Source organism: Lepisma saccharinum, chromosome 11 (assembly GCF_977018435.1).
Source record: "Lepisma saccharinum chromosome 11, izLepSacc3.1, whole genome shotgun sequence".
NCBI lineage: Eukaryota > Metazoa > Arthropoda > Insecta > Zygentoma > Lepismatidae > Lepisma > Lepisma saccharinum.
Genome location: NC_139239.1, coordinates 45,110,426 through 45,130,774, shown reverse-complemented (window position 1 = coordinate 45,130,774; position 20,349 = coordinate 45,110,426). Strand labels below are relative to the sequence as shown.

General features: G+C 37.6%; 1 protein-coding gene across 1 annotated transcript; it reads right to left on the bottom strand.

Annotated features, from left to right (window-relative positions):
• Nucleotides 1-3,554: 3,554 nt before the first annotated feature.
• On the bottom strand, nt 3,555-17,729 carry SsRbeta (signal sequence receptor beta). Its single transcript, XM_083130995.1, has 4 exons — nt 17,620-17,729; nt 7,964-8,339; nt 6,367-6,450; nt 3,555-3,739 (listed from the first exon to the last, which is right to left on the bottom strand). The coding sequence occupies exons 1-4, from the start codon at nt 17,625-17,627 to the stop codon at nt 3,605-3,607; spliced, it is 603 nt and encodes a 200-aa protein (XP_082987121.1). The 5' UTR covers nt 17,628-17,729; the 3' UTR covers nt 3,555-3,604.
• Nucleotides 17,730-20,349: the final 2,620 nt, after the last annotated feature.

The window sequence follows — 20,349 nt, the reverse complement described above, 5'->3', positions numbered from 1 at the left end:
TGAGATAAACGCTGCAAAATTGCCAAATCTAGGTAGAGTATTCTTCGACATATATCTTCTCAAAAATTTAGGAACATACTTGTCTTTTCTCCTTCACATTCATAAAAACTGGACATGCTTCTATTTCCTTCGTTATTAAAGTCTACATGGCGACACACATAACTGCTAACGTTCCACATGCACGTCCAGCAAAAGTCAAATTCACTTCGTAGAAAATAGGACTGAACGCTTCACGTCACAAACCAGATATCTTCATGTTAGTTGTCGAAAACTTCTAGTTTCCTCGTAGTGGGGCAAACTTGAAGAAACTTAATCGCCGAACAGTCTTGTCCATATCACTCAAGCAACATAAAAGCTCCTCCCAGCTCATTCGATGACAAGGAAGTTGTCTGCTTGAAGTAGGTCAATCTCAGAGGTGCCAAGAGAACGTCTGTTGTGCCGAGCTAGTGGGGAGAGCGACTGTTGCCACGGTTGTCAAGAGAACGTCTGTTGCTCTTGCCAGACGAAATGAATCGAAGGCAGGTGCAGTGCTGCCATCTAGTGTGTTCATGATGAAACCCAAAAGAAGTGTGAATCGAGGTGGTATTAGTGAGAACAGTGACAGAGCAACTGAGTTGACAGAAAATGGCATTACATTTAATTTAAATATAATTTACTTCGCGATTTCAGTCACACAGAGTCCAAATCCTGGGGTAGGTGATCTGGACCAGGAAAGTTTCCAGTCATTTTCCTGTTTCCTGCAGGGCTCCGAGGCCCACCCAGCCTTGTTGGAGTTAAAGCCAGTCAGGCATCATGATGATCATATCATCCCATCTATGTCCGAGATCAGGAATATGTGGAGCTCTACCTCCACATCATCCCATATGCCCTTGTGGCATGTGCGCACATGCACAGGGGTACCTTTACCTTTTTATCATATGCTTACTTCTTGAGCACCTACTTGCCACCATTGGAGTATGTGATCAGTTTTATTAGTATGGTCCAATAGTTATGCACTTGTAACATAATAACAGAACTGTTAAAAATGGGAATTATACCGTGCGTTCATTTCGATCTTCAGCCGAGAGATCGGGAGAAGTGTGGCGGGCGATGCTGACAGAGATGCCGACATTTGCGGCCTGTAATGCCCGCTTATTTTTATGGACATACGCAGACATTTATATAAATATTGCAAAACTAGCACTAACCTGTGTTATAACACGCAAAAGTTCTTCTGCAAGAAGTTCTGCCCTTATATACACAAACAAATACGCTTTAGAAGCGATATTAAGAGCCACAGATAATAAAACATTTTAATCATAGTTTTGACCAGTAACGTCCTGCTTAAGTTTATATCCTTAAAAGAGTTTTGTGTCGACGGGGATCGTTTGGAGGTTTCGAATGTGTAACACTGTATCAAGATTACGCTGCAGACGAAACCATTAAATGTCAATGGTTTTCGTGCGCTTCCTTGCAATCCGAAACCTCCGAGCTCGAGTACTTTGTTCCTTCGCCACTAGTTGAAGACAAGAGCTTTGAATATAGTGGTGAGCAGATGTAAATCAAGAGCGTGTTAATTTCGTACTGTGCGCAATAGTGTTATTCTTGGTTACTTGCCGTTACTTGTTTTGTGTTATTGCAGTGTGTATGTGTGTTGTGTCAGTGAGACGATTGGAATGCCAGCCGCAAAGTTCACGTTAGAACAAAGAATTTTTATGTATGACACTTACGTGAAAACAGACTCATGTCGAGACGTGTGTAGGCAATTTGTACAGAAATTCCCAGGCGTTTCACCTCCACATAGAGATACGGTTAGACATCTTGTCCTTAAATTACGAGAAACTGGGTCGTTAAAGCAAAACTCGATGAAATTGGTGCAGCGTTAGAACGTTCTCCAAACAAACCTCTACACCGTGTTTCACAGGAGTTGGGCGTGTCAAAATCATCAGCACATACAGCCACTAAGCTACTAAAATTAAAACCGTACTCTTATAACACAGGTTAGTGCTCGTTTTGCAATATTTATATAAATGTCTGCATATGTCCATAAAAATAAGCGGACATTACAGGCCGCAAATGTCGGCATCTCCGTCAGCGCTGCCCGCCACGCTTCTTCTGATCTCTCGGCTGAAGATCGAAATGAACGCACGGTATAAGCTAAATTATAGCTTGTCATATTGAATGGTTATTATTCCAATATTTCACCAAGATCACTTGGCTTCTTCAGGCATATCAAAACCTGAGTACTTCCTTCTGTAGAAAAAAACACACTTTTTCCTGTCTTATAATTTGGCACATGCTACTATGCAGAAATTTCGGCAAAAATGCAGGCTCAAGCAGGACTCAAACCCAGGTCTCTGGTATACTGTGCCATGCTTTATCAACAGCTACAGAGTCAGCTAGTTTTTCTTCCTACGTAGTTATCACCTGTGTGCCAAATTATAAGGTAATATACAGTTCCCAACTGGGAGGGACTAGGCATGGTTGATAAGTGTTTCAAAGGCAACAGATTCTCTACCAGGGCCCGTTCGGTAGCTCAGTTGGTAGAGCAATAGCATGGTGTGACAGATACCCAGGTTCAACTGAAATTTCTATATTTATCCTGCACCTTTCACATGTAGTATTCCAATTTTTAACTTTCTGCGCATACCTGATTTCATATATTTATTAAACTGCACATGTAAAGTTTTCCTCTTTTGATAACCCTGAAAAAGCTAAGTGACCTTGGTGATATATCCGAGGGTAACAACCATTTGATGTGCCAACATGAGTACTCTTTCAGTATATACTAACTTATCCTTCTTAAAAACTTCACTCGGCTCATGTATTTCTGTCGGCAAGAAAAACCAACAAATGCAGTTTGTTTTGCTGTTGATGCCAGATCCTTATTCTGGACTAGTATTTGCAAGTTTGCATGTGGATTTTGAGTAAAGAAATTTCAATATCTCGCAGGAAAATGCTGCCATTTTTAAAAGTAAATTCATAGCTTTCTTTGGCAATAGTTGACCATGAATCAACCATAGAGGAATATTCAAACCAACTGAGGCACCTAACTTCTCCAGCATTTCATTCTTTGGAACTGGTGACACCATGCTTTACTACAGCATGGCATGAACTGTATATTTCAATAGTATTTTGGTTATCTACATCAATGCATTTGAGGTAGTTATTCTGCAAATTCAGTTGTGCAACAACCCTTTGAGGGGAAAAGCAGCTTTTTACTGCACAATGCATGGTCAGTATGTGTGTCAGCAAGTAATTTGTTACCTTGTGAAACACTACATGCATAGTTAGTTAGTGCAGGCTCAGGTTTGACTCCTGGAGGACCCAGCACCATGGGGACAATTGGGAAGCTACTTGATAAACAGCACCTAGTTTAGAAAGCAGTTCTTGGTTGGACTGTATGCTCATCGTGCACCACCTATAAGGCCTTTCCCTTTAAAGGGTTGTTACACCAGATGTTATTTCAAACAAGTTACCTGAAGGAATATTTACCTTTAGTTTATGGTGCTAGAGAGAATTGATTTTAGGATAATTAACTGCTCAAATTAGGGAGGAACTAAGAAAAATGCACCTTTTCTTAACAAATCAGTCAGTTTATTTACAAAATAAAAACTTGTATTCATTATTCAGCTTTTTTCTCTTTCTTTTCTTTCTTATCCTTCATTATGGATTCATACTTCGATTTGCTTGAAAACCATAGAAGGAATGGTATGCCCAGAGATGGCAAGGTCATGATGGCAAAGGCAGCCCAGTCCAACTGAAAAATAAAAATGTTTCACTTCAGTTTACACACAAACCATTTCTATCCTACATTCTTTATGAATAAAATGTCTGCCAATGTGCACACATGTGAATCTGTCTAAAACTCATTCTCACTCTATAGTCATTTTGATTTACCTTGGACTGCATTGTTGTAGGTGTCGGTGTGTGCCTCTTGCAGGAAAAATCAGCCATTTGGTTCACGGTGACCTTTCAAAACTATCAATAATTTAACCACTTATTTTAATACAAATTGAGTGACATTGGAAGTTATGTTTCAGGCTTACACTTGGATCTAGCAACCATTTTCAAATATTTACGAAAATTGCTATAACTTCTGTAATTCCAAATATAACTATTCTAAAACCATTTTCTTCAGAAATAAATGCTCTTTATTTTTATTACCATCTTTGCTGTTTAAACTTGACTTGAGGTTCTTCACTCTTTAGAATGCAACTTCGTTTTATTTTTACATTTGACCAAATGAAACTTGCAACAATATACATATTATCCATTGTATTACACTTTTACTTTCTGGTGAGTGTAATTTAACAAGAAATTAAAGTTTCGCAAAATCTTTAAAGGATACATATCTTTTCTTGTTTGTTCATTAGCAACAATTTAAATGGCCTGCTATTAACACATTGTAACCTTCTCTGATCAGTGAACACCAATTCTTGAGGACAAATGTTTCATGGTAATCGTCCATGATTCTAAATATACACTACTACATGCCTTTGTGTGATACTTTTTTTTTACTCACCCTGTATCTACGAAGGTTATTTTTTAAGTAAGGTCCATTTTGTAATAAAAACGAAGTAAATGTTTTTTAAAAAAACATTTATTTTCTGAATTTACATACACTGCTCTCTTTTTCTACATAATTTCCTTGCTGGTTTAAACATTTATCGTAACGAACTATGAGTTTTTGGATACCCTCCTCATAGAACTCTGCCGCCTGTGATGATAGCTAGTTACTCACAGTCGTTTTCACTTCTTCATCAGTGTTGAAACGCTTGCCACCCAGGAAGGTCTTCAGATAGCGGAAGAGGTGGTAGTCGCTAGGCACAAGGTCTGGACTGTGTGGCAGATGGTCAACACATCACCGCCAGTCAAAGTGAAAGCAAAACATACACTTTCAAAGTGCAAGATCATGGCAACTGTGTTTTGGGACAGGCAGGTTGTTTTGTTAGTGGACTTTTTGCTGCATGGAACAACAATTAACTCAGATTCCTACTGCGAGACCCTAAGTAAACTTTTTCGAGCAATCCAGAACAAACCGCGTGGAATACTGTCAGTCTGTGTCGTACTGATTCATGACAATGCAAGGCCACATGATGTGGCTTAAACTCAAGATCTGATCGATTCTTTTGGCTGGGAGGTATTCAATCATCCGCCACACAGTCCAGACCCTGCACCTTGCGACTAACACCTCTTCCGCCATCTGAAGACCTTCCTGGGTGGCAAGCGTTTCGACACTAATGAAGAAGTGAAAACGACCGTGAGTAACTAGCTATCATCACAGGTGGCAGAGTTCTATGAGGAGGGTATCCAAAAACTCGTAGTTCGTTATGATAAATGTTTAAACCAGCAAGGAAATTACATAGAAAAATAGAGAAGCATATGTAAATTCAGAAAATAAATGGTTTTTTGAAAGACATTTACTTACTCGCTTTTATTGCAAAATGGACCTTACTTAAAAAATAACCCTCGTATATTGAATGCATAGTTTCTTATATTAATATACACGTGTGTTTTTACATGTATTTATTACTATCTATTGTCTTGTAATTTCTTCACTAGCCACTTCCACATTTTAGGGCTAGTTTTGGCTACATTTAATCTTCAATAGTTTTCTTACTTGGAAAAACAATACGTTCACCAAATTTGAATAATATGTTGACCCTCAAGAGGTCTCGCTGTGATACAAATGTCATATTTTTTCTGTTCCCCATTTGTGTTAGAGAATGTCAAACTTTTGATTTTTTCTTCAAAATTTTCTATTTTGGGTGTTCTAGTCAAAAAGAAGGCCAAAATATTTGCAATTGGTTTTATGACCCCCATTCTAAGCTTACAAAGCTTTACTGCTTATATCTAACTGTTGAACACTATTTATCAAAGTTTTGCATAACTTTTGTTCACTATTAGCTCAAATTCCAATATGAAATTCACAATTTAATGTTAGAGAAAGTATCTAGCATCCTGACATTTATATCAGTTACAATGATGTTGCCAACCTCTGTTTTCATCATAGTTTCCAAAAATTAGGTACTCTAATGATGATCGGTTACTTTCAAATAACGATTCTGGAGAGTTTGATTACTGATATTGAATGAAGAGTTTCTCATCTATATGCAACATTTTACTAGAAGTTACTGATTTCAATACTGTATATGAAAGTTTTCCATAAAAGAAATTCATCTGCTATGGAGTTCATATTAGGAATGGGCTGATTTTGACTTTTTAGTACTGGTCGACAAGTTCTTGCTGGTTAATAGCTGCACATGATTTGTTGACTCTATTCAGAACTTATGTTTAATATTTAAATCTTATGCACAAATTTGATCACATATGCAACCTCAATACATTTAAAACGAGTAAATCTTGAGAATAAAACCAACTTACAACATGTGGAGAGAACTTCCTGTCATAGTCACGGAATGCAATTATTACTCCCTCTCCTGGTTCACTGCTAGCTGCCAACTGGGGCTGAAACAAGTGTATTGCATTAATACTAATTTCATCGGCTATAACTTTACAGACACTGCCAATTGCATGTGTGTAAACAACACATCCGACAAAAAAATCACAAGTTGAAAACCCCTCGGTTGTATCTTCAGATTGTCAAATTACATCTTCCAGTGAAATCCATACACAGGATAGTTGATAGAATAGAACACAATGAAGTATTTTTATTTACTACTGATCAATGTTCAGTCCTGGGTATGTGACCCAATCAAAGATGTAGTTGGACTCCATGGTTGCTTCATGTTGATTGATTGAGTTGGTGTTTTAAGTCCACTTTGTGCACAGTAAGGCTAATCTGGACTGGACCTACAGTTTAAAGTGAAATCCGAACCTCTATGTGGCTCCACCGGGTATCAAACCTGGGACCCCTTGATTAAAAGGCAACGACTCTTCCACTGTGCCATCGGGGAGGCCTGTTGCTTCTTATTGTTACACACATAATGAAAGGGAGCATGCACGGTGTGCTGTATTAACGAGCTTTTTGACATTTTTCTTGAAAACTTTCCTGTGGTTTCTTATATACTATACAGCAGAGATTGGAATAAATTCGCTCATGCATTTCACTTGTAATTAACCCAACATTTGTAATTTCACTCGATATGAAGATACAAACAAGTTTGTAATAAGCAACAATGTGTGTTGTAGGACATATTGTTTATGCTTGTAAATAATAAACAAAAAATATATGTAAATTGGTTACTCTGTGTTAATTTCAGAAATTTGTTTCCTATATGCATTTTTCACAAACATATGATATCAAAAAAGCAAATTCTTGCTGTATTCAGGAAGTGACTTATTCATAGGCTGAGGTTGTGGTTCTTAATATCTTTCAGTCACCACCACTGTGCTTTGCTGTGCTCTGCAACATAAAATGTTTACTTGGTACCAATAATACTAATACTTTATTTTTCTCCTTTTCTGCCACTTTTGGCTAATGGTGAGGATTAATGGTGATAAGATGAAACTGACGAAAGGACAATAGCCCGGGTGCCAGATCCTCAGTCTGCAAAATGAAGTCCATGGTATACTACACAAGTGTCTTCAGAAAGGGCCCTCTTATACCTGTTTTCTTAGCATAATAGGGTTCGTAAGTACATTTCCAGATCAGTCCATGGAGCTTCAACATACTGATACCAATGTTCTAAGTGTTAAACTGCACTTTCTATTCAAGAGAATAGAGTTCATCCAACATTGGTGAAACTAAAGAAGAAAAATAAACCATGAACACATCTCTATGTTGAACATTTTCAATCAAAAGACTGATTTTTGAGAAAATTTAATTACTTTCACTCCTCAAATCCTGGAAAGTGTCCCCAAAAAATGCTCTAGTACTTCAATCTCACACACTTTTTGAGGCTTTTGGATATATTTTTGAAATTCCACGACTTTTCCAGGTCAGTACAAACCCAGTATAATGATAAAAATAAACACATTATATAAGAGATGGAAGTAATGGTATCCCCATTCAACTTACCTCTGCCGCATCATCAGAGTTACGATAGGTGACATCGGCTGATGTGAAATTGAAATATCCATACTTCTTAGGTCGAACAACAACAACATGAGAAACATTCGTTCCTGGAGCAACTCTGTCTAATTTGACATTCAGCTGTCCTCCCACAATATCAAAGGCTTCTGGATGGAAACTATTGTCATTTAGTTGAACATTTAGAGCAGCACTATTACCAATGTTGTACACGGTGTATTTGACAACTATGTCCATGGATTCCACCAGGTACTTGTTAAGGATCTGTTTTGAAACAAGCAGCCGGGCCACTGATTCTTCCTCATCTCCATGGGCAACCACAACTAAAGACATCAACAATGCTGACACTACATAGATATTCATCCTGTAATTGATGTAATAATATAGTATAAATAAAGTAAATTTATACCATTTCCATGCAGAACATTAATGTTGGTACCAACAAACAATTAGAAAATTCAGATTTTACACAAAAATTCATATAAGAAGAGCTCCTGTGGCCCCCAAAATAAACCAAGTGAATACAATCAATAATTCCAAGCTACACTACTCTTATGACCCTACAACCATGCAAGTTATGCTGAATGTTGCTCATCTTACAACGAAGATGCATCAATAAAAGTCAGCGCTAATTTTTTCACTGTCTGGTGAGTGTTTCCTTTATATATATAGGATAAAAGGAAGGAGGGCCACAAGAGCTAAATAAAAAGTGAAAGAGGAGAGAGGAAACACTCAACAGACATAGAAAAACTTCAAATTTTCATGATGATTTGTCACTTCATCAGAAGTAAAAGAAGGTTCATGTACTGAGCGACATCAACAGTGGGATAGCATGGCCTGCAGATGATGTGACGAATCGTCACGAAAAATTTGAAGTTTTTCTACATCTGGTGAGTGTTTCCTCTCCTCTTTCACTTTATATATATATATATATATATATATATATATATATATATATATATATATAATGGTAGATAAAAGCAAGGAGGGCCAAAAGGGCTAAGTAAAAATCAAAGAAGGAGAAAGGAAACACTCACCATAGTGGAAAAAATCGAATTTTTGCTAGCTTAATCATAGCATCTTGAGAGTAAGAAGAAAGAGACGGGTCCGAAAGTTGGAGACCAGCAGCAAAAAAAAAAAAAATTAAAATTTTCGTGATGGTATGTCACATCTTCAGGAGTAGAGAGACGTTGTAGTACTTGGTGACAAGGAGGAAGAGTAAGCATGACCTGCAGTGTTGCCAGGTCCCGAGAAAAAAAAAAGTGTTGACAGTGCCACACAAAAAAAAATCGTCCACTCCTTGCCCCAATCCACCAACACCTCAATACGTAGAAGATGGGAGATGGCCTACATATCGACCATGAATGCAACCACACCCCCAGGCCTGAACAAAGCCACCCAGTAATGCCCCTCATCCCCTATCCCCACCCTCACCACCACCTTCCCCCCCCCCCCACCACTCACAGTTTTCGACAAGCCTGGCGAAATAACCATCTATATTTTTTTTGTGGCACTGTCAACACTTGTTTTTTTCTTTCGGGACCTGGCAACACTGCAGGTCATGCTTACTCTTCCTCCTTGTCACCAAGTACTACAACGTGTCTCTACTCCTGAAGATGTGACATACCATCACGAAAATTTGAATTTTTTCTGTGTCCGGTGAGTATTTCCTCTCTCCTCTTTCACTTTATATATATAAATTGTGAACAGCAGGACTAGTGCTGTTAAAGCTAGACAAATATTGTTGGATATAGATATGGATGCCCTACGGTCAGAAACCATTTTCATTGCCCTGCACTAAGCAAGGGTCAAAGAGTAGTGGATCAAATTTTTAAAAAAGTACATTTTTTCTGAACATTTTAGTGTTTCTTCAAAGAAATTTACAGACCCCCATTGCTACAACCAAAAGGCTACTTGGGAATAATTGATAACACTATTTGTTTTGCAATTTTTTATGAAAAATTATGGGACTATTTTAAATTATACTTAGCACAATAATAGGTACATTTTGGAATTCTTCATTCACTTTAGTTTCTTGTACGGGATGTCCAAAAATGAATTTCTTGATCAAATTACCTTGCTCTTCTAATTGTGCCTGTATTGAGACTGAATGTACACCTTTTACTGCTTGTCAAAGTTCTCTAATTTCATCTAAAGTACAACAAATACCAACTCTCTATGGCAAAAAGTTTTCATTCTACATTTTTTTTAAATATACATATTTGAAAATATTCGAATCAATTAAAAAAATTTAAAAAACATGTTTCGAGAAATGAGAGATGTCTTAGCAAGTACATATACAGTCTGCGCGGAAAGTATTGACGCCAACAGCATTGACGTCAAATATTTTTGCGTTTTTACATAGGACCACCTATCTCCTAAACGACACCGTGAAAAGAGTTGTCGTTCATGGGCAGTAAACTACCACCTGCAATCTTCCTTTGTTCGTAGCTGCAAGTTTCAACTCGCTCAGTTTCGAGTGGGAGTCGTCGTTGTACGTGCGCACGTGCGTGTGGTATTTCCTGTGAATTTTGGGCTGTTGTGTTGGTGGTCTGAGTTGATTTTGTGTGTGAAACGATGCCTTACAACATATTGAAGCCTGGTGATTGCCTTGTTTAGAGCAGGCATAAAAAGCACAGAAATCACGACACAAACAGGCGTGAACCTGAGAACAGTGCAACGTTTGGTGAAACGCTTCAAGGACAAAGGTGGGGTCAAAATGCCTTGCCCAAAACCTAAGTCTGGTCGGCCTAGGTAAGTGTCTGAGAAAACACTGCACATCATGAAAAGGCAGCTAAGGAACCAACCTTCGTTAACAGCTAGGGAACTGAATGAAAAAAATCCTCTGTTGCTTGATAATGTGTCCCTCCGGACAATTCAGGAGAAGATCCATGATGACTTAGGGCTACACAGTTACAGAGCTTGCCCGAAACCTCGCCTTACAGAGAAGCATCGTAAGAAAAGACGGGATTTCTGTAAGAAATACAGTACCTGGACTGTTCATGACTGGAAAGAAGTGTTGTGGAGTGATGAAGCCACTTTCTTTGTTACTGGTAGTGGTTCCAAGCGAGTGTACCGTTCTCCCGGTGATGATCCCACCCTTCCTCAGTACACACATCCAACTATAAAACACCCTCCCAGTATTATGGTCTGGGGTTCCTTTAGTTATGGTGGTGTAGGAGAGTTAGTTATTCTTCCTAAAAACCAGACCATGAATGAGCACTCCTATTTTGAGCTCTTAAATGATGTTTTGGAAGTGTCCTTTGAAAAAAGTGGAGCATCTTTTTTTTATGCAGGATGGGGCTCCTTGTTACACAGCCAAAAGTGTGGTTTCATGGCTCAAAGATGCTTGTGTCCCTTACTTTGATGATTGGCCAGGACAAAGCCCCGACCTCAACCCGATTGAAAACCTGTGGTCTATCATGAAGCGACGTTTAAGGAACAGGGACACATCTACACTCCTTAAGCTAGAAGCTGCCATAAGCGACATTTGGGTCAATCTGCCAGTTAATCTCCTCCAAAACCTGGCTTTGAGTGTTCCAAAATAACTGACAGAATGCCGGAAGCATAAAGGAGGGTCGATAAAATACTGACTACAAGGTGAGTAGTACAACATTGATTTTGTTGTTTGTTTGGTGTATACATCTGTTGTGGTTCTTGCTTTCACTGGTGTGGCGTCAATACTTTCCGCGCAGACTGTATATCCGAGCAAATGGTTTTTGTTAGCGTTCTATTAATTTTGGTGGCCACTGCCACTGATGTATAACACAATATTCACATTGTGTTGTACTGCAAGTGTGTCATACCTTAATATGTACATAACTGAAAATGTAAAACCCGAAATATTATTTGTAGTTTTGGAAAAAATATATGTTCATTGATGACGCAGGGTACTGATACATATCACTGAAGGTTAAAGTCAAAGAATTTGTTCCATATGGAACACGTGCATGCATATATTTCTACACTACCAAACACCGTGGGTGTGGTGTAACAATAGTTTTGAACATTTCAAATTTCAAAATGAAGAAATATTAGGAATGTACCACCACAGATGTTGTTCATCTTTTCATGTTTAAACCAAATGATCCTGCTGTTTTATGAGAAGTCAACCTTCTAGTTCAGGGTATGCCAGAATACCAAGATATTTGTTCCAGAAGCTTGTCTTGAAGCCCTGTTCACAAGTTCTTTCACTTGTGTTAGTAATGTGGCATTTTTGTTAGTTTAGTGTGTTTGTGTTAAGATTTGGTGCTAGTTAATACTTCCACTTGTATGTGTATACATCAGGTTTTTCACACACACAAAAGTTGAAAATACTTGAAGATACATCACACTCCGGGACAAAATATTTGTTGTTTGTGGTTTCTGCATCTTGATACTTTTTTTTTCTTCATAAAATGCCTCAATGTATTGGTTAGAAAAAATCATGGTAATTTTTGACAGAGTACACTAAGTACATATTTACAGCTCACACAGATGCATTATATTGGAGTCATGAATGGTTTTATGTGGTACTATTGGTACCCTTGACCCTCTGAACCCCCTAGAGAAAGTGAAATATCTTGCATGGCTTATAAAGATTTTGTTGTTTATGAATGTACTATACCCCCTCGAGAATTACGTAGATTTTTTTTTTTAATCAACAGATTTCAATGTTTTACGTAACATAAAAGTGGTTCCAGCGGTAGGAAACCACAAATAACGGAGATATTTGATCGCAAAGTATGACCCACGTAAGCACAAGAAACTCCTATTCTGGACTACTATCACTCATTTTTCCCGTAAATTCCCAAACAGCAGCAAAACTAACACTACTGGCATAACAAAAATGTCAAATCAGTATCGGTACCAAACCTGCTCTCCTAACCTAACAACCATTCCAATACGAATGAGAATATATAATTTTTGTAAGTACTAACAAAACATGAAATTACTATTGTGACCAAACCTGGCCCTCCTAACCTAACAACCATTTCCAATACGAAAGAGGGTATGATTTTACAATCCCGGACATTTCCCCAATTTCTTTCATATTTCGCATACTCAATAATGTAGGCCTTGTAATCACGAATCTGCAGTTAAAATTTGGCGCTCACGTGTAGAACTTGCAAAATAAGTGGGTCTGTGATCGCAACCGACACCCTCGATTCCTCAAGAAAACCATGCTTCGTCCGTGGTTGCAATTAGCCTTACACCCCTCGAATGATGCACAGGTAGCCCCACAAACCATGCACGGGTAGCCCCATGAACCATTCACGGATAGGTTAGGTTACACTAACATAGTTAAAATTTCGGGTTCGTAGTAATATCAGGAAAATATATATATATATTTCGTTCGAAACACAAAATCTTGCGATAAACATTGGTTTTCTTGAGAAATAGAGGGTGTCTGTTGCGATCACGGACCCGCTTATTTTGCAAGTTCTACACGTGAGCGCCAAATTTTAACTGCAGATTTGTGATTACAAGACCTAAATTATTGAGTATGCGAAATATGAAAGACATTGGGGAAGTGTCCGGTATTGTAAAATCACTCCTGAACGAGAATATATAATTTTTGAAAGTACTAACAAAACGTGAAATTACTATTGTGACCAAACCTGGCCCTCCTAAACTAACAACCATTTCCAATACGAACGAGAATATACATAATTTTTGAAAGTACTAACAAAACAACGTGAAATTACTATTGTGACCAAACCTGGCCCTCCTAACCTAACAACCATTTCCAATACGAATGAGAATATATAATTTTTGGGAGTACTAACAAAATAATGTGAAATTACTATTGTGACCAAACCTGGCCCTCCTAACCTAACAACCATTTCCAATGCAAACAAAAATACGGAATTTTAAAAAGTACTAACCTTAAAACAATACACTTTCTGCTACGTGGTTGCAGGGGCAAAATGTGTCAAATGGCAGATGAATCACACCCTACGAACACTAAGCATGTACAAGGTATCTTTCAGCAATATGCTGCAAGATATTCCTGAACATGTCAGTGTCCGTAGGTCCATACACTTGTTTCCACAAACTCATCTGAATGCTCCTCCACAAGCTTCGAACTCATAACTCCTCTCTGCCTCAAGTATCCCTTCACACTGGACCAAAAACCGTCCACTTGGTTTGTATAAACCACAGTTACTGGATTGCGGAAGCACGTCTTATGCCTAACAGCTTGTGAATGTAAGGGGAAAAATTCCTTAAGACTCGATAGGCATTTATAAGACACCCATTCATCTGTCAAGATTTCTGTTCCTGGTAGTACATACTTCTAAATCAACGGGATCAGAGTTTTGGAAGTTCGATCGGCAACGAACAAAAGCAAGCCCCTTTTTGTGTTGAAATCGAACAATCCGAGAAGCCATGTTTCCCTAATAAGCCTAAGCCTCCCTCTGTTGTACTTCCTCCTCACACACACACTCTCGTCAATCTGTACAACAGAACCAACCCCTCCAAATTTGAAGTAGTCAGGTGACTTAAGTAACTTCCAGGAACAAATATCTCGAACATAGAGAAATAACTGGCATACCGCATTTTTGCTTACATTCATGACACTGTAGACAGGACGAACGGAAACTCTGCAAGACCACAGAAATATAATTGAAAAAATGTGTGTCCGAGACAGTTTCATATTTTCAAAAAAATTTCCGGTCATTGCAGAACAATCCAACTTTTATATTTGGAACACCTAAAAAGTAATTCCACCAAACCATTCTCTGCTCGCTGCCATATTTTTAACTTCACCCATACATTCCTGCGATATTGTCCACTGCATTAGACTATTTTTACACTAAACGATCCTCCTGCAACTCACGGATATACACCTCCGGCTCCCGGCCGAAGAATGCCACGATACTGAAATTGTCGACAAACTCCCCATTATGAATTTTCAATCAGTAGCACTTACCACCAGCAGCGGCTCTAAAGGGAGAGCCGCTGTGCCATGGCTCTACCCTCAGAAAAAGGATTTGCTTAGCCAAAATATGGTTAAATTAATACATTTACGAATGAGGAGATTCGAATCTCGTAAGCATTCGAGCTTACGGCTGCCTCAATCCCTGCACCGCATCCCCAGCTGTTTTCTCACTTGCTCTGGGCCAGCAGTCTGGCCTGTGGGCAGAGGCATGCACAGAGGCATGAAAAAGTCTCTGCAGTTAACGAGCGAGGAGGTGGTAGCCCAGCGGTAGCCATAAGACAACCAGCCGTGCCCCTTTCGGCTGGCACAGACGCGAGAGCTTTCGCATTGTGTTGACATAGTTGCAAATTTCAGAGAGAAGTAACTAATCCTGACCAATTTGTAATGCTCGTTGGAGAAGAAATTCGCAAGAAAGATACTTTCCTGCATACTTGGCAAGAACGAATGTAATATCTTCCGATAGATGCGTCTAAAGAGCCATCCAGACTTTTTTGTTATCGATTTCTTCCTTAAGAAAAGATATATCCCTTGCTCTCACGCACACGGACACTCACATGTTGCAACTGACGTTGACAACATTGAATTAACCGATTGTTGATGTACCGTCTGCTGTGCTGAGGTTGCAATAATAAACAAAGCAAGGCGAGAATACCGTGGTCGACTCTGTGTATCTAATTGTTCAGTGTTTTTCTTTTTGCTGAAGTGTCGGATGGTGTGTTAAAGGAAGGGTAGTTAGTAAAGATGAGTCAGATTAGAGCATTGCATTATTACATACACCGTTTTCCAAGGTACTATACGATATTAAATTAAAAGTTAAACAACTTGGCTGTCCCACACCAGATTTAAACATCAATTCTATTTAAAAATATCAAAAAAATGGTAAAGGTGACAGGCGTCGAAATTTTAATAGTCGCATTTATTTCCTAGAAACTCTGACCGACCTCCGCACATCATGCTACGACGCCAGGGATTGCGGGTTTGAATCTCGGCCTGGCATCGATGTTCTTTGTGAGTGTTCACTCATCCTTATCTTTGCGATTAGCCAAAATTAGTACAAATGCGAAGTAAAATAAACCAATCTTAGGATTTCTTAATTTTTGTCTGAAACTTTAGTAAACAAAGTTCCATTAAAATTACCTCTTTCATTAGATTTCATAAAATTTTTGATTTCTTGATCACGTTGGTACTACCCATCATACTAGCTGCCAGTCACCACTGCTTACCACATTAAAAATGCACGCCCACTTTCCAAACAAAATCCCAGTACCATGTAATATGAACCGGTTATTTTCACTATTTTAGTGTGCATACAAACAGTTTTTATTAAAAAAAAAAACCCACTGAAATTGCAGTTTTTAGTCACGCAGGCCATACTTTGGGATCAAATATCTCTGTTATTTATTTTCCTAATGCTGGAATCAATTTTATAATAAGTAAAACATCGAAATCTGTAGATTTAACAGAAATTCAACTTAATTCTCAAGGGGGTACAGTGGCACCGTACTATTTATCATATCATGACAAGAGCTTCCAGTTTATCAATTCTTAAAATTTCCATGTTTTTAGCTTCCTATATCTTGTTTAAAAAAAAAAAAACAACTAAATTTGCTGTACGATATTACAAATTGGATAATTGGATATTAACATGTTCATAAATGTCCTCCTGCAAGTCACTGAAAGATACCATGGTTCTGTTTAGTATGTGATTTGTTGTCACTTGACATTTTGCTTCTGAAACCATGTAGCAGAAAATGTATCAGGTCAAGTCATAATTAGTCTGCCTATGCATAATGTATAATAAACTTTGCCAAACATTTGTTTTTGTGGTTGTCATAGAGGGAGTCAATACTGACATTTTTCATAGAAGTGATGTTCCTTAGAATCACAAGTGTAAAAAATTAAATTGAGAGTCCAGGTTAGGTTAAGTACAAGTAGAACAACATATGATACCCAACCAGTCCCAAAAAACAGGTGATATGAAGTGATAGTGTTGATGTGAGACAGTTTGTTTACACAAGGTCTTCAGTTTACTGACTCCCAGTTGAGGTTAGGTGTGTTAGATTTCATACCCTTACCACTGGCACATTTTTTTATTTTTTTGTGTGGGGCTTTGGTGTGTGTGCATACAACTGGTGGAAGCACTCTGTATAGTCTGCCACTGCCGAGACTATATAACCCTGCTATACAAACGAGCACAATGTTATTGTAATTACAGTCAGCAAGTTCCCTGGAGAATAAACAATTCTGATGTGAATTTCTAATGTCGTTCACCATAGCATAAGTTTCTTTTTATGCCCTGTACATGTTTAGTTTACATTATTCATTGTTTTGGAATATACATCATTGATGAATAAAAGCTGGAATATAGATGCATAATGTATGTGATTTGCAATTTGATCTCGTTCAGCGAGGTCCTGTATTGGGAATGATTGGGTTCAACTTCAGATGGTTCTGATCTTACTTTAAATTGTCCCGATTAGCTTATCTGTGCGCAAAACCTCCAAATGTATAGAATTGGGAAGAGCCAGAAGAACTGTTCTTACTTTAAAATCGAACATTGAACTCTACCATATTCAACACTTGAGGTAGCACATGTTAAACTTATTTTCACTTAAGATTTGTCTTTGTACTTGTCTACACTCGTATTGTAGTATATAATATGCATGCTCTACAGCATTAAACACAAATAAAACGCGCTGGTTCAACATTTATACCTCTTTACCTTGCCATTTTGCCAAACGCCAGGTTTTCTGCTCCTTCCAAACAACATCAAGAAAGCAAAGACCCAAGACCGGAACTACAGTCATTTGTTCCACACGTTGGATGCGACGTCACAAAAATCAAGCGACGTGTAAATTTAACAGTCGCATTCCTTTATGTGCGATGAAGTAAGCAAAGTCAAAAACCTTAACAAAGCTTCGCAGTGGCGGCTCGTGCTTATCATCACATCGAAGGTACACAATTTATTTGTTTTCTGCTTAGTTAGTAGTACATTACTTATAATCATAAGTAAACGCAAACAAAGTATCAAACTGAACTCCTTTGCCCATTCTTTATATATTTTATATTTTTCTGTCGATTTTCTTCCACTTTTGGCTAATCGCGACGATGTACAGTGGGATGCACAAGTATTGCTCGGTAAATTGTCAATGACTATTTTCATTATTTTTTTCTTGTATATTTAATTAAGCAATTAATTTTTATGTATGCTGTTGCACAGTGGCGCAGGAACGTTTTTCATTTGGGGTTTACAAAATTCAGCCTCCCCCCATATATATATATATATATATATATATATATATATATAAACACACATACTACTGCACCTAGAAATACATGTCGGGGGTCCAAACAAGTGTTGCAATAATAATAACAATAATAATAATAAATAATCACAATTATAATAATTATATTTAATTAAATTAAAATATTAATTAAATATGTAAGTTAATATTGTATTGTTGTTATTACATGAATAGGTAAGAGATAGTAAAAGAATAGAGATATAAAAGCATATATTCATTATCTAGCTTACGTGTAGTTAAGATCGCCAAGATTTGCATAAAAACAACTGCCCTGGCAAGGAATTTAATGTCAAATAGAAAAATAATTGAATATTTCTTGAATAACAAACAAGGAGTTAGATCCAATTAACGAAAAGTAAAGTTTCTGATTAATATTTTATGGATATTATCATTAGTTGTGTGCATAAATCTTTTGGAACCCTTCAAAGCCGTATGAGCCAAATTCCCTGCCTTCCAATAAGTTCAGCGGAAATAACCATCGAATATGTAACAAATACTAAACAATTATATTTTGATTATTTACTTTTACTTTTTGGTAAGTCTTTCGGAGGAGTGTCCGCACTCCCTCCTAAATACGTCCTTGATACTTAGGTATAACGTGAACCCATGGGAAATATTCTGTTTTAGAACAGCACACACGAATGCCCTGTTATTTAATGCAAAATTTGCATAACTATATTTTCTTTGTTTTTCTTAGAATTTATGTTTTTTAAACAGATTTTAAAACCAGATAACAATTCTGAAACATATAAAGCTCTGGACTTCGTTCTAGCCTTATTTGAATTTAACGGAACGGAAAATCAGGAGTTCGAAATGTGAAAATTGCGAACAAAGATACGTCTATTCATTTTAATGCATGTTGAGATTAAAGGGGGTGAGGAGGATCTTGAGCCACCCCAACCAGGAATAATAATCTCCCCCCACTGAATATAGAAACCACATTATGAATATATCATACTTATAGAGTTCCACTTCAGTTCAGTTGATTCTAATTTTAAATTCCCATAGCTACGCATAAAAATATCTTTAAACAATCAGATATGTACCACATCCAATGTCTTTTTAAGAGCCATGTATTTGGTATTTACTCGGACATCTGTAGGGCGTTGTATTAAGAAAGAAAAAACTGAGTTGAGATGGTTCCCGACCAACTCGTAAGAAGTCTAACTTTGAAATATTTGTGAAACATTTGACAAAGCATTTATTTATTATAATTAGCTGTACCTAATGACACTCTTCAAGCACTGAAAGTACTATCATTACATATACAAAACCAAAATCCTTCAGATGCCAGAGGAAGCAAGGAAAGGCATACGCTCAAAATGTTTTTGTTTTTTTTTTCGTTTCAATCTTTGGTGGACATATGAAGAACCGCCCAAGGTTTTCTTTCGTATGTAGTGGTATTAAATGCAGATACATGCGTGTGTTTTATGGTGACAAATCAATTTCTCGTTTATGTTAAAAGGCAAACTTTAATGTAAGCAAAGGCGTGTGCGCGTCACAGTTAAAGATTTTCGCATCTACAAAGAAAATCCAAAACACATTCTCACCTCGCCGGCTGGCAGAGCGCGCTTTGACGCCAGAGGTCCCAGGTTGGGCATGTGAGTGATTCTCAATTTCATGATATCATCACCCATCCTCATCTTTGCGATTAGCCAAAAGTGGCAGAAATGCGAAGTAAAATAAACTAAATAAATCAATCAAACATTCTCATCCAAAATCTACCAATAGAACCTGCAGTGAGTTTCATTTATCTCGTGCATTCATCTGACTAATGTAATTTTCTTACAGATTGACTTTAGGGTTTAACTTAAAATGGCGTTGTGTTTGCGTTGCATTCGATACGAAAATTAGATTTTAAGCAATTAATGTCCAATTATATCTAATACATAGGTAAAAATAATTCCCCCCACCCCCTCTGATAATATCGCAAATTGCACCTTGTTTAAATGTCTAGGAAAAATTTCATTTCACCTAGAAATGATATCGCGATGCGATGAGTCGAAAATTGTCACAGCCTCATCTCGTCTCCTGTGTGGCGAGGTCCTTCTCGTTCTTGTTTGTGTTAATTTTTGTTTCGGTTTCCACTCTGAAGTTCTTAAAACTTATTCTATATTCACTTCATGCTCAGATAGGCTAATCGGGAC